General features: G+C 31.8%; 1 protein-coding gene across 1 annotated transcript in view; it reads right to left on the reverse strand.

Moving 5' to 3' along the window:
• The window catches only part of LOC147073717 (myosin heavy chain, muscle-like), a 28,527-nt gene extending 12,980 nt beyond the window's left edge, over nt 1–15,547 (reverse strand). The window contains 10 exon segments of the mRNA XM_085944675.1: nt 910–1,080; nt 2,629–2,898; nt 3,419–3,556; nt 6,803–6,906; nt 8,299–8,397; nt 8,718–8,781; nt 9,294–9,492; nt 10,503–10,687; nt 13,581–13,724; nt 15,283–15,547. Of these exon segments, the coding sequence (XP_085800801.1) occupies nt 910–1,080; nt 2,629–2,898; nt 3,419–3,556; nt 6,803–6,906; nt 8,299–8,397; nt 8,718–8,781; nt 9,294–9,492; nt 10,503–10,687; nt 13,581–13,724; nt 15,283–15,489 (1,581 nt within the window). The 5' untranslated portion in view covers nt 15,490–15,547.
• Between the last annotated feature and the right edge of the window lie 486 nt (nt 15,548–16,033).

Here is a 16,033-nt window from a genome sequence, read left to right on the forward strand (position 1 = left end):
GCCAGAGACAATTATTAAAACATTTAACGGTGTGGGGTAAAGGAGACATCACTCGACACGGGATGAACAATAAACACACAAAAGCAAACCAAAGACTTCAATAATTTCTTTTTGCATTAAGATTTCATAAGGTTCTTTTTTTTTAAATACTAATAGTAATAATTGTTTTTAATTGGGAGATGAGATTTTAATTTGAGTTCCTTGTGAAATCTGTCAGCTGGTTTCCAGAAGGCGTTGCCTTGTCAAGTTTCGGCCGCCGTCTACCTTTTCAATAAGGTCAATGCAATTTTGTAGATCCATTCCGAAATCAATGAAAGTCCATTCGATGCCCTCGCGGTGGTACTCTTCTTGTTCAAGAACGAACATGTGATGGTTGAAAAACTGCTGCAACTTCTCGTTGGTGAAGTTAATGCAGAGCTGCTCGAATCCGTTGTACTACGGGATAACGAACAATGCACTCAAAGTTAGTTACTGTTTCAACAGTCTTTCGGTTGTGACTTATATTAAATTGTTTTATTGGGAAAGTGTTTGCTGATAACGATGTTTCGCTCGGCAAAAGGGGGTTAAACATAAAAAGAGGACATTTTCACTCTGAGGAATCAAACAAAATCACAAGGGATAATACAATAATAAACATGATATGTAAACACATTACATATTGATACACATAATATATCGATGAAAACACACAAAGTCTACCGTAAATAAAACGGTGTTATATACTAGACGAATACAACAAAACATAATACAAGATTGTTTTCATATCAGTAAATGAAACAATCCCAATGTCGATACAAAACAGAAAATGAAGGAAATCACAGAACGATTGCTCGCCGCTTGCCAAACCTGAAGATTCTCTGGCACCTCTTGGTAAATTTTGACTGATTGTTTTCTCTTTCACCTAATTACCTTCTCAATCAAGTCAATGCAAGCGAGCAAGTCCATTCCGAAATCAATGAAGGCCCACACAATTCCTTCCCTAGTGTATTCTTCCTGTTCTAGAACGAACATGTGATGGTTGAAGAACTGCTGCAACTTCTCGTTGGTGAAATTAATGCAGAGCTGCTCGAAACCGTTGTACTGTAGGAATATAATAAGCGAGGCAAACACGGTTAATTCATGTTTCTTTCGAACGTTTTTACACACAGCATTAGATTTTCATTGAGAAAACTGTGCAGATAGAATACAGCTGAACATCTTCACTTTCAAGTAGATATCTAATAAAATACATTAGAATTCATATAAACGATGTATTTATGAAGGAAAATATAATTTATTTATTAAAGGAACCTATATTAATTTTTAAAAGAATTCGTTATTAGATTACGTTTATTTGGTATTTTCTTCACACGTTTGATATCGGTAAGGTGTTTCGATGGGAACCTTTTAGTCCACCGTGAAGAAACGAAATATGTAACGAAAATAAGTTCAATATTTATCGGGACAATACGGGTTCTATTTATATTTATATCAAGGGAATAGAAAATGACAGTACGCCACCTTGCCATTGCAAAAGCTCTATGGACCGTGGGCGATTGTGATTGAATTTGGAAGGTAAACTTTATTATGATTACTGCTAATATAATATTGGAATTCTCGTTTATATATTTCGTGGGTCTTTGAAAAAATCTTTTGTGGATGGGGTTATTGATATTGGAATTTTGTGACATCTTAGATGTGACAAATATTATGGTATTGGGCTACTGACGTTACTGCTTATTCTTTAGATCATTTTTAAAATTTATTTACCGTTCGTTAGCTCGACAAAATCCTCAAAAAAATGCTGGCTGTGAATGAAAGTTAGTTATAACATGACGTGTGGATAGAATAATTCAAGCTAGAATTCGGGAGTTGACCCGTGGTACGTTTTCAATGCGTATTTTCTTTAGTGAAATTATTAATACAAAGCTTCTCAAAGGCAGTTGTACTAAATATTATTTGTTTAAAATATTTAAGTTTTTATTGGTATGAATTTAGTAGATGTAGGTACTCCTAGTGCACCGTTCCATTTAAAAGATACACTTGTGAACAATTCTTAATGCTAATTCATTATCAATAAGAAACTTCCAGCTTTTATCAACATTAGAGTTGACCAATAATTAACCACAAAATTTTAAATACTGTAAAACGCTGTAAAATTAATTTGAAGATGCTGCAACCAATTATTTGGTGTATGTTTTGGATGCCTGTATCTGTTTTGGTAAGGAAACATGGATATAGAATAATTTAAAAAAAATGCTCAATATATAAACTATATTAAATAATTAAGTAAGTATCTCTAAAATAAATATACATATATAAATATATAATAAGTTTAAAAAATATTGAAGAAAATATTTTCTTATATTAAAATAATTCTGCTTATTAAAACAAAAAAAAGTAAGCAGATAATGTACTTTTAATGATATTTTTTTACTAAGTATATATTATTTTTTTAATAAACCTGCAGTTTTGATCTACCCCTTTTTATAAGGTAAGTAGCATCTTTGATAATTTTTGAAGTCTTTTAAGTACCCAAGTAAACTTTGTTAATAATAGCTTTATTTTCTAAATTTAATCTTTTCATTGAATCGATAAAAAATTACTAAAATATAATTTTTATATTATGAGAGTGGTTCAAATACTCACGTCGAAAATTTCGAAACCAGCAATATCCAGCACACCGATGAAGTGCTGCCTCTTCTGCTTGGTGTCTAGGGTCTCGTTACACTTCTTCACGAGCCACTTGAACAGCCTGTCGAAGATACCCTTGCAGAGGGCACCGACGGAGTTGGATACCTGGTCCTTGTTACGACCCTGGGTGACGAACTCGTTACCGACCTTGATGCGGGGCTTCAACAAGTTCTTGTACAGATCCTGGCAGTCAACACCCAACAACTTGGCGACTCGCTCTCCCTCCTGTGGAACGAAACGACAACAGTAATTAGTAATATATGATTTTGGATGAGAACAGAATGAACTCTGATCGCAAGCGTTTTTTATCTTCGAATAAAGATATCGCGAATTTACAGAAAAAAATACACTAAGATAATATTTTGGTGTGATATTAAGCTGTACAGTTGGTAAACTCAAGAAACGTGTATTTTGATATAATATTTAACTGCTTTTCATACAAACAAAATGGAATATTTACTTTGACTACCATAATTATTACAAAATGCGAAAATATAATATTTTAATTATTATTAGAACTCTATATAGGCCGATAGATGTTACCAACTTTGCAATTTATAATCACCCAATTTTACTATGGAAATAAACTGAATTTGATTGGTATTGACAAATTAATATATTCTGTGAAAGCATTTCACAAGATCATTCACCTTCTTTGAGTTAAATAACAGTTTTTATATACTTAAGAAAGATGTTAATATGACGGACTATTTTCTTAGGTTTAGAGAGATGGTGTATTATTTACCTCTGTGCCATCAGCCTCAGCCTGCTCCTCACGACCCCTCTGCTTGAACTTCATACCTCCCATGTGCATGACAGAGGCTGTGATCTTGTAGATATCATCCTTTTCTTCCTGAGTGAAACCCAAGACGTCGAAGGCTTGCTGCGTTGGACAATCAAGTACGGTGAGAAAAATTCATATTTTTATATCATCAAAAATACACACACTTACAAAATTACTGACTTTAACTATATCCATAATAAAACAACATAAAAAATGATTCTATATACGTTATTAGATATTCAAAATTACTTTTTAGTTTTTGAAAACAGCTGTTAATTTAATTTTTAATTAATATAAGTATAATTATTACGTTTTAGATATTTTAAATATAATAATATATTATTGCGATATTAAAATTTAAAGCAAAAATATGTACATTTATGAATTTATTATAAATCATAAATTTTGCACTGTAATTAAAGAAAAAAATCTGTTTAAAATTCAAATAAATTGCGAAAATATATTTTAACTCACCTGATAATCAGTAATATTAAATTTTATGTTAGTAAAAATAAAGAGAAAAACAACAAAATTACTGTGCATTTATTAAGCAATTAATGCCGTTGATGGGGTGGGTATTTTTCACCAAAAAAAAATTGGTATCTTAGACATTTTTAGGAATAAATATTTTTGATTTTAACAAAAAAAAATATCCGTTTATGGATTTTTTGGGATACATACAAGATCAAGCAGATTGATTTATGTATTTTTTCTAAATTCGATATCTTTATGGGATTGTAACAACGTCACATTTTATTGTTACAATATCCAAAAGATATTGCTTAAAGTTTATATACTTAAATAATTATCTTTTCATACGAAAATATACTACAAAAAAAAATACTGGAAACTAATTCTCAAATTCATGTTGAGGGTATTGTTTCGACGTTTCGTGCAATTCTATATTCAATTTTTTAAATTAAATTTTATATATAAAAAAGTCCTTATCTCGATCAGCGTATGAGACAGGAAAAATACAGAAGTCCTTTTAAAACCTGGAATATTCTGAAGAAAATAATTGCAAAATCTTAAACTGCACCATTCCATATGGGTGTCAGTTCGAAAAATCTAATTTCTGTAACTTTGGAGGTTGTCATATAATATACTCATCTCGATCAGTGTATGAGAGAGAATATTTTAAACAAAATACATTTCGGGCATTCCACTAGTCACAAAATAACGGTATGATCTTGAACCACTCCATTCCTCATGGATGTCCAGTCAAGGGATGCCTCACGTGCCACTATATTACGAGTGAACTTACATCTGTCAAGCCAGATTCTTCGTTGTCATCCATACTAGGGATGGTGATCTTACCCTGGGATACATTGTAGTAGTCATAGATATTGTCTGACAATAAGCACTTGGCTATAAAGAAATAATGAGAATAATCAATTAATCACCACGTCGAATTTGAGACAATGCGTAAAGGAACAATAAATCGACGACATTCTTCAAGAAAAACCGCATTTGAACACTATTTTACAATGCAATACATTTCAGACAAACAGAATAAAGATATTATTATTATTACTGTGGTTTCTCGAAAGAAATACAATGTCTTTTTGTATTTCCCATTTTATGTAAAATGGCGGTATTTTATCTTAATCAAATGAATAAAACAGTTGCCCAAAAACAGCTTTTTTCCGGAACGAAGTCTTAAATAGGTAGGTACTAAGCAAATACTGTGACATTGTATTTGTTTTTTTTCGCGTTCTGCTCTGGCACTCTTACGGGCGTTCCTATTTTGGTGGGTGTAAATTTAATGTCTCGTGGTGGTTGGTCATTAGTTGGTGCAAAGTGTTTATAAGGCACTGTGCTTTGGTGGGTGGTTGTGGCTGGAACACACACTGCTGCGCTGGTGCAGTGGCGGGTTTTGTGGTCAAGCCAAGCGGCGGGCGGGGAGCGAGCGGGACGCCTCCAGTGGCGAGCGTTTGTCTTCACGATTTAGCTATCTATTTTCTTTATCCAATAAACCAACGCATCGACTACTATCCTTATATCACAATAATACCACGTAACAACAGCTTTATTCAATTAACGAATGATATCGAAATTTACTCATTTAACAACGTCAAAATAATCTATCAACAGAAATAAAAATAGAACTCCCGACTAGAAAAATGTGATAAATAATACCATAAAATTTTCTATACTTTAAAACAAGTAATTCTTCGTGACCCAAATAGATTTGTATCCATTACATACCCCCCTCCATTATACAGGAAAAATAATTACCAAACCACCAGCAATTACCAAACATTTCATTTGGAAAACTTTTTACGATACGTATGAACTGATAAAACTCATATTGACAAATAGCTATGTATATTGGTTCGTTAAAAACTAAAGGTTGGAACAATGGCAAAGTTTATATGAGACGATGTGAGGCTCCAGGAGGCGGGCCAGCGCGCTCTCACCGCCAAGGCGCAGCGCCACTTACGTCCGTCACGTCGAACTCCAGCCCGTCATTGATGCCGGGTATTCGAGTCTTGCCGTTGCATATGAATGGATAGTCGCCGATACGGTTGCTAAGTAAAGTGGTCTCTGTGAACCAGCAACAAACAAATATTATGTCCACACACCGTTCTACCCCCACAAACTGTACTCCACTGAATCCTGGTTATAAGTGATCCTATTTTATTAGACACGTCTTGATTAAAGTAACATATTTAACTAAGTTGATATATACGAAAAAAATATTCACAGTTTATTAATGAATCTTTTAACGTAATTAGTTTAATATGTATTATTAGTTTAATAATTAAAATATCGTTCATGAAAATAGAATCACTTAAATAATTCATGTAATTCTGCTCTGTCACATTATACTAGAAATAATGTACGTCGTAAGAAACATGTGTGTAAACATAACTGTCGCTGCAAAAATATGTCATGTAAGTAATTAATCTTATTTTGTATGTGATACGTCGCAAACGCAGTCGCCTCTGGAAGCTATCCGCTCACCTCCCTTGCGTGGTAGAAGTTAGTGATGCAAACTGAAAAAAATACTTATGGACAACATATGATTAATATTATATGTGTTCCCAATTAGTTTTTCGTTGCTTCCTGTGAGTACAGACTGACGTTACCGATTCTCTTGTATTCTTATTATTTTCAAGTTTAATAACATCGTTTGTGTATTTATATAAATACGGTTTTTTTTTTGTTTTTGTTTCTTAAATACTAAAGTACCGGCAACGTCAGAAAGTTACGGTTTAATTAGGAAAACCTTGAAGATATACTTCAATGAATTAAAAGTTAGTAAGTATTGGATTTACTAGTGTTAGTTACAGAAGCAGAAAATATCAGCAGGTGCGGTTGGTCTACAAATTCCGCACTTACGTCAGTGATCAGCATTTCCTCATGATCATCTACACTGGGGATTGTGGTCTTTCCCTGAGCTACGATGTAGTAGTCATGGATATCGTTGGACAACAACGCTTTTTCTACAGAAGGGTTAAAGCAAAAGTCACATATAATGCTTTGTATTTTTCTATTGTCCTTAAATCATACGGATTTTGAGCTGGATTAGGGTGTGTATCAATCAATGTGTGCATGCAAGTCATGTACTACTTGTTTGCAATGAGTATTCACATTGATAGATACTGGGAATATTTTGAATGTAACAAAATTGTCAAAATGTGTAACAACTTCAAACAAATGTATGTATTGAATCAATCTTTACAAAATAACAGTGATCTATGTTACAATTAGTAATTGGAAAATACTTTAATATGTTACGTTCTTGGTTACTTTTTGACAATTTCGAAAGCATTCGACTACATGCGTGTAGTTTGGTTCATTGGGCAAAGGATAAAAAAAATCTGCAAAAGTCCTATGGGTATTTTACAGAATATTGAATGAAAGTCAATTTTCACAATATATCTGTAATAAAAATGCACTATAGACTAAAGCCACCGCCTTGCAATTCGTCAGTATTGAATTGCAAGGACCTCATAAAACTGCATTCAGCTATTCTCTCCTGCCTCAGAATATGAGGTTTATATCTTCATCTAGGAACACACAAAAAAACACTTTCCAATAGTTTTTGGATTGTTTCCTTGGTACTACGGTTTATTTTTTTGCCAATTGGGTAAAGTAGCGTTGCCCAATAATTTTGAAAGCGATCTTCCGTTCTTGGAGACGTCTAGGGCCACACTTACATCTGTCAAATTACATTCCTCTCCGTCATCCATGCTGGGAATTGTAGTCTTTCCCTGGGATACGAAGTAATAGTCGTGGATGTCATTACTCAACAGGCAAATTTCTAGAGTCACCACAAAACATGTTATCATGTGTTCGTAATACAGTTTTATGTGTCTTTTAATATTATATTGAGGGGAGCAAAGTTTGATATAGTTTAATTTGAATAAGTATAAATAATCAATGATTATTATTCCACAATTTAAAAAAAATGGTACTTAAATCATTGTTTCATAAAATAGACAGAAGAATAAACAAAGTACCCTGATCTTTTTATAAGTTTCATAATGATCATTAATTATTTCATGTCAAGGGGCATATTATAATAAAATAGATAATCTTTCATTAAAAATGTACATAAGTACTACACAATATTATAATATAAATAATGAGGTACGGTTTTTAAAGGAAACTTTAAAAATAATGAGAACTTCTATCAAAGCAAATATTTTTTCAAGAATATAAAAATAATAAATAAGTTAATGTTTTGATAGTACTAATGTAATTATGACTATAATGCAATATTTAAATTATTAAAGTTTGACGGATTCAATCATTTACAAAAAATCTTTTTGACTCTAATATTGGGATCTCTTCTACTCTCAAATATTTGCTCCATCCGTACTGATACATACCCTTCAATCCATCGACAGCGTTGGACATCATCTGGTAGAAGATGTGGTAAGAACGCTCAAGAGACTGCTGGGAGATGACACGAGCTTTCTCAAGCAGGTCTGGAAGATAAAGTAACAAAGTATTAAAGACCAATAATTCTACGTAATTCTCCCCAAACATCAAACTACTATATGAACCAAATTATTTGTCTCTATCAGTAAAAAAAACTCGTACAATCTTTGGCATCAATTTATTATATCACGGTTTTTAAACGTAAATTAAAATTAAATTTAATAAAAATTTAATATCTATAGAAAAATCAATAAGCAACAAAAATATTATAGTGATACTAGTGATTGTTGAAACTAAGATACTAGTTATTTAGTAACTGGTAAATGAGAAAGTATCTACTTAGTAAAAAAGGTTAAGTATAACTTACAAGTCTCAATATCAGCTCCGGCCAGTTTTCCTGAGTTACCGAAGTGAATACGGATGAATTTACCCTGGAGAAGAAAGAAAACGGATATTTAATAAAATTATATTAATTTATAATAAATAACCAAGTATTTTTAAATACAAGCATTCTTGGTGTTTTATCCTCTATATAATTATTGCATTGAAATTTTATTGTTTCTAGGTTTTTTAAATTTATTATAAAACATAATATTATTGCAATCAATAAAGAGAACATACTGTATTTTGAATGCTCTATTAAATTTGATAGGAATAAAATAATGAATTTGTAAAATTTATGTTTAAATGCTAAGGTAACTCTATTTAGCCCAGTTGCCTGAATATAACAATTTCATGTTAATAATTTTTTGGATTACTTATTCCTTTCTATTTAAGCCATCGCACCAGCTGTGCGTTCTTTTTTCTTTTTTCTTTCTTTATTTTCATAAATGTGTCAACTAGTTTTTAAATAGTAAAACTTTTTTAAACTATATGAGAGTAATGTTTTGATTTATCATTTATTTAAATTGGTATTATATTATATAAGTGGTATAATACTTACGAAACGAGAAGAGTTGTCGTTACGCACGGTCTTAGCGTTACCGAACGCCTCAAGGACGGGATTGGTTTGTACGACTTGATCCTCAAGATTTCCCTTCTTGATGTTGGGGTCATCCTTAGCCTTGGAGGAGGCACCGACGGTGGCGAAGTACGCAATTACCTTCTTCGTGTTCTCAGTCTTACCAGCTCCGGACTCTCCACTGGGGACAAAGAAAGCAAGTATTATTAATCACACGCACAACATCGCAAAGTCAGCATTATCTACCGATCATTATTATTATTATTTTAACTTGACGCTTTGATAAGAACAATTATTATACAATATTTTGCTTCCAGTTTGGTGGGAAAAACCACTGAGATTTTCCTCAATTTTTAAGCTCTTTTTAACTACTTTATGAAACACGTTATATCGGGTGTATTACAATATTTTAAAGATTTTAAACAACATTGTATTGATAGAAAAAATAGAACAATTATGTAGCAAAATTTTCGGGTTTTTCTCTAGTAAAACACATTTTTCTACATTCAATATTTTTAATATTAGTAATTTAACTGACAGATAATCTGATTTCCCTTTTTACGTGTAATATATTTTTGTAACTTTAAATATAAATTCGACTGTTTTGGGGGATCAAGATTTATTGAAATACCCAAAATACTTATGGCGTTTTTACTTTTAAACTGAGAAATTTACGAATAATATTATCGTTACGAACAGTCCGATTTACCGTCGAACAGAATGCTTGTAATTACGCAGTACTTCATGCGACGCATACAAAGATATTGTTCTACGGAGCGACGGTATCTCGATAGGATCGATTTGCGGGATACTCAAGTTTTCTGCGGAAACGAAACCGGAGTTAGTAATGTCTTCCGGTTTCGTCAGAGTTAATAATAATGCCTACACCCTGCCGCCGTACATATGAATGAATGAATTTAAAACTACTCGATCAAAAGTAAATTTTTATTAGAATTGATTTAGTCAATAATATGTAATGTACTGGTCGATTCCTGGTGAGATCACAACACAAAAGATTATATTATGTATGTACATATTTTTATAGTATTGCTGTTTTTGCAATCTTTTTAAATATTGTTGTACCGTTAGAAAAATATATATATCAACCGGTTCGCAGTGATGTCGATTTTAACAACTAGTCCGTGAGAACCGTTAAATAAACATTAATATTATTTTGTTAAATGGACTTACGTGATCAACATAGACTGGTTCTCGTGGTTGGTCAACATGTTGACGTAAGCTCCGTCAGAGATGGCGAAGATGTGGGGGGGCACTTCTGAACGCCTCTTACCACGGTACAGCTTGGCGCAACGGTTGGTGTATACGGGGTACCTCTTGTAGGGGTTGATGGCGACGCAGAAAAGACCTGAGTAAGTCTGATGGGGTGCAGAACAAACATCATTAATATTGGACAATTTTTCTCCATATACTGTTTGAAAGAATTTAAACAAGGCATTTTTGTAATGCCTAGCAATAAGGAAGATACTCTCTCGATCATATTTTTACATAACAATCTATGTTTTGTGTAGGATATTATTTTCCATTCATTATAATATATTTTTATACAACGAAAAAAGCTCTATCGAATATAGGATATAAATAAAATTTTATCTTTTATACAAATGCCAAATGACATTTTAAAATAAATGAAATTTGATATAATTACAATTACAAATAAACAAGCCATTTTCGTATATTTTATATATAATTGTTCGTGTATTTTAACGCATAATTTGTATTCTTCCTTTTTACTGAGACAACAATTATTAGTTGTAATGAAAATTGTAACTGAAATATTCATGTTTTTTATATTTTTCATTACGTTACGACTACGTGATAAAGTGTATTATATATTAATATAAGTTTTTTACATATTTAATATAGTTCACTTATTAATCTGATATATTAATTTAAATGCATACTTTATAGAATATTATTTAAACATATATTTTGCTACATAAAAATTACACTTGATCACGTTGGTAAACTTATAAATATAAACATAAGCACCCACAATTAATCTGGTCATTTTATACACCGAAATGAAATGGTCTGGAAAAATATTACAATAGATATCGTGATAATTTTTCTGACCATAAATACAGTGATAAAAATAAATCACGATCTGAATACAGCGGTTTACGCCTTTTCAACCCAGACATAGATAAAATATAATATAATAAAAAATGTCAGTCACTTCTATAAACTATTCAAGCTAAAACAGAAAATTGATTAAACGAAACTCCTTTATATCCGGGGTACTGTATTATACTTTTCCGGATAATCTGGAACTCTGGAAAAAATATTGACATATCTGTTTCTTTTTGACACCATTTTCTTTTACTAGTTTTTTAATCAGTTCAATAATATAAACTGTTTTTTTTCGTACAATATAAACAATAAAAATTCGGTTTGGACAATCGAAATTCAATGATAAAATTGAAATAAGTATAGGTATTTTTTAGTTAAGCATTTTACAAAAATACATATCGCGCTTTGACAACATAAGGTCAGTATTTGGTGTATATTTTATTAATACAATACACATATAATTCTTACGTGAATTCAAATAATACGTTATAATTCATTAATACAATATTCTAATGTTTAATTGAAAAAGTATGCATTTTCGCATATTATGTAAGAATTGATGGTCTAAAAAGAAATCGATATGCCTAAAAAATAGAGAAAACAGTTTTTGAAAAAAGAAAGAAAAAACACTTTCAAAACAGGAACACACGCCAGTCTTTTGGCGTCGTTGTTGAATCCATTCAGACCCTGGATCCGCGTTAGTGGCGGTGCTTGCAGAGGCCAATAAGAATAAAGCGGGATATTCAAAATTTAAGGAATTCGGAAGAAGCATAGAGGTAAATAATTCGAAATTCAAATAATATATAATAGCGCTAATTTATATCTACGTCAGTATTGTCCGTAAAGAAAATAGATAAATACGTCATTATAATCAATATGAATGCACGCATAATAGCAGAGCATACTTATAACTATAAAATAAACGTAATTTTAAATTGTCTATACAGAGATAAATACTGAAATAATATAGTAATATAAATAAGTGCATTTAATCGACGTGTTGTTTCATTTTCGTGTTTCTAATTTAAAATTTCAACTAAGCTGTTTTTATTGCATATATAATATATATGTATACAAAATACTACTGGCAGTTGGGGATATATATTTAAATGGTAAGCACGAGATATTATATAAGTTTTACTATATATTTATTGTATGTTCACAAAATAATTGCATAAAGTTGCCAAGAAACATATTTTGCACGTCATTGGCGATGATGAACTGCATAATGATTTGAATATTTTCGATAAACAAATGCATTCGCGGTGCCAATTTTACTATTTTTGAATCGAAGAATAATTGATTGAGTCATTTTATAAGATAAGATTGTCTATTACATATTATTATTATACACACGCCCGATGAGAGATTCATTATGGCGGGTCAGCTTTAAATAGCTTTATTTAAGCTCCAAACTAACTAAACATCTTGGCAACTGCCACAGATATTTAAATATATCACAGTTGTATAGCGAAAACTGTCATTGCATGAAAAAACAAAGGAAGAATCATTACAATTGTTCCCGTACCATCACATTTTTTTTAAAATTGCTTATTTGTTGAAACAGAATGCTATAACTACCTACTATAAAAATAAAAATATGGATTTTTTGAGCAATAGTCTAGAGGCGATAGAGATAATTTTATAGATTAGACAAGAGCTACGCCACGAAGAAGAAGGAAAATAAGTAAGGGCATTGTGGATGTTCATAGGGTATGCTGGTGAAAAGAATTGGATGTTATATTTGAACGGATGTTATTTCGATGGCATAACATTTAAGTACAGTTTCTTTTAAATTATAGACCATGAATTTTAATATTTAAAATAGTACCTAATATATTATATTATAAAAAAAGCTGAGTTCAGTAAGATAAAGTATGACCATAGTAGGTACGTATGGGGCGACTGAATTTTAGTACTGTTTCCCTAGCGGTGAAAATTTGTACTACTATGACATATGTCAAATCTGATTTGATTAAAAACGTTGTTTGTTTTGTTTTTTATTATAATGCATTTGAAAATCTAGTTTGAATTTTGATTTGCAATTATACTTTTAGGATTATGCCATCGATTCGACAATTGGGTTGTTGGATCAGAATTCGCAATCACATCAACAGGGAGCGTCAATCATTTCAAAGCTGCATAAGCTGTGGTGCGCTGCGGTGGGCGCAGACTTACGTAGATGAGCTTGTGGTAATATCTCTGCTTCAAGTTGTGCAAGACAGAGGCATCGTTCAAGTATGTCAAGTTGGACATATCCTCGCACTTCTCGTACTTGGGGGGGTTGACTTGACCGACCAGGTCTTTCTTGTAGTCCTTGGACTGTGGGCGCAGAGACAAAAGAGAACATGGTTTAGTTATGGCGTCTCATTGGAGTTGGACTTACATAGATTAATTTGTGGTAGTATCGCTGCCTGAGATTGTGGAGCACGGCGGCTTCGTTAAGGTACGTCAGATCAGCCATGTCCTCGACTTTTTCGAATTTCGGCGGGTTCACTTGCCCCACAATGTCCTTCTTGAAGTTCTTTTCCTGCTCATACATAGCGCCAAAGGATTTAAATTGATTCTAAAGTCACTTTCCGGTACTAAAAACAGCCTATCTATAATACCAATTATCAAACCCCCTATATTATAAATATATATAATAATTATTGTTTATAAGTATAGACAATACATCTACGGTATAGACAGTGTCCACGATGGCCGCGCGACTTAAGCGTCGGCCTATAGTGTCGTGGGTCCCAGGTTTAAATCCTGAGTCTTTCAAGTACACATACTATTTTTCAACTTGTGTATGAGTATGGACCTAATAGGTTGAGCAGGTGGCTGACATACATTTCTCGTAAAAACAAAATCTGTTAATACAAACCTCCACTCTGTGGAGGCCCATATGAACCTAATAACATCGGACATGGTCGAAAAAAAAGCATTCTGTCAAAAAAGACCAGTCCAGCATTGTGTCAAAATGCCATTGACTTATTTAAAAATTTAGTTTGCAATAAAATATATCCAGAAATCCAATTTTGAATCTCAATATATAAATTTTACTCAATATACATTTATTTATTTCATTTAATAGGTATATTATCATATAATACTAAATTTACATGACATTCTAATTAACTTGAGAAACCCAATGTAAATTGATTGCTCATTCTATAGTAGGTATACTAGAATACATTTATCATTTTAAAGAGGCTGTTTTTATTCCATAAGTAACCATTACCCTAATAATCCTAAACGTAGCTATGATTTTGCATGATTTTTTAAACTGTTTATAACAATTTTATGAATTTATTTGGCTTAATTCAGCAGTAAGAAGTTTACATGATTGCAATTTCTAATTAATATTTATTAAATTTAATAACAATTTGGTTTTGTTATAGCCGTATTTACGATATTATTACTTTATACAGTTTACTTCTGTCTTGATTTATCGACAAATTTTTATATTCAAATCGATTTCTCTCGCAAAAAAGTACTATCAACTTATACTGTGTCACCAGACAAATCGATTATCAACTTTATGTGATACTAAAGTTGTCAACTGAGACTAATTGATGTAAATTTTAATTTAATAGTATTATACCTACTGTTCAATAGAAAACGAATATAGTAATCTGGCGTTTAGAAAAATATGTAAACATATACTTTATAATAGTTAGAAGTTGGCCAGTTTGTATCAGTACAATATCTACACATCGTCAATGTCTTTATTATTTTTATTATTTTAAAAATCTTCTGCAAAATCATAACATCGATAATATGATACTAGAAGTGTACCCCAAGGGGTTCACAACTTTCCAATATGAAAGAATATTTTTTGTGATTGTGATGGTATCGAGTACCATCATTATCTCTTGGAGTTTCATTATCTCACCTCTCCACCAGGAAGGCCGACGGTAACCAGCTCTCCCTTGGTGGCCTTGATCTCTCCCTGTACGTAACCCTCCTTCTCATCAGGCACCCAGCAGGCTTTCTTGCCATCGTAAGGCTTGCTCTGGTCAATGCGCTTCTGTTCCAGAGACACGAACAGGTATGGGGTCGGGTCGGGATCATCTCCCTCCTGTTTGACGACCTTTGGCATGATTGAGCTGATGAAAGTATGGGGCTATTGAGACACGAGAAACAGCCCTGGAGCCTTCCTGTAAAATAATAAAAAAAATATATGAATTACGATAATAATCAAAATATATTACTCTTATAAATCAGAAGACATGTAGCTTTACTATTTCAATATTCAACAATTTATTTATTCAAAAGAATAGGTACTCAATTGGTATCTATATTTCTAATTAAAAAATACATATACCTAAGTATATTATAAAAATTGGTGGTAATTTCAGTTTTTTACTAGATTAAATTTATAAAACATCGATCACTTGAGAATATTTATAAGATATTATTATCACAAATTTGTTAATTCTCAATTCTAAAATATAACATAATATTCTAATTTAATAGTATAAAAGTCCTTGAATGATTTTAAACCACAGTTTATTTCGGGAAGTCGCCCACCACCAAATACTCGTATAGCAATTTTTCTAGCACACGTATTCAGATTTATAACTTATCCCAATTTATATTATAATATAATGAAATAACTACGTATTATGATATATAAAAATATA

This window comes from Rhyacophila brunnea, unplaced genomic scaffold, assembly GCF_057557595.1.
Source record: "Rhyacophila brunnea isolate RB1 unplaced genomic scaffold, BYU_Rbru_1.0 scaffold_17, whole genome shotgun sequence".
NCBI classification, from domain to species: Eukaryota; Metazoa; Arthropoda; class Insecta; order Trichoptera; family Rhyacophilidae; genus Rhyacophila; species Rhyacophila brunnea.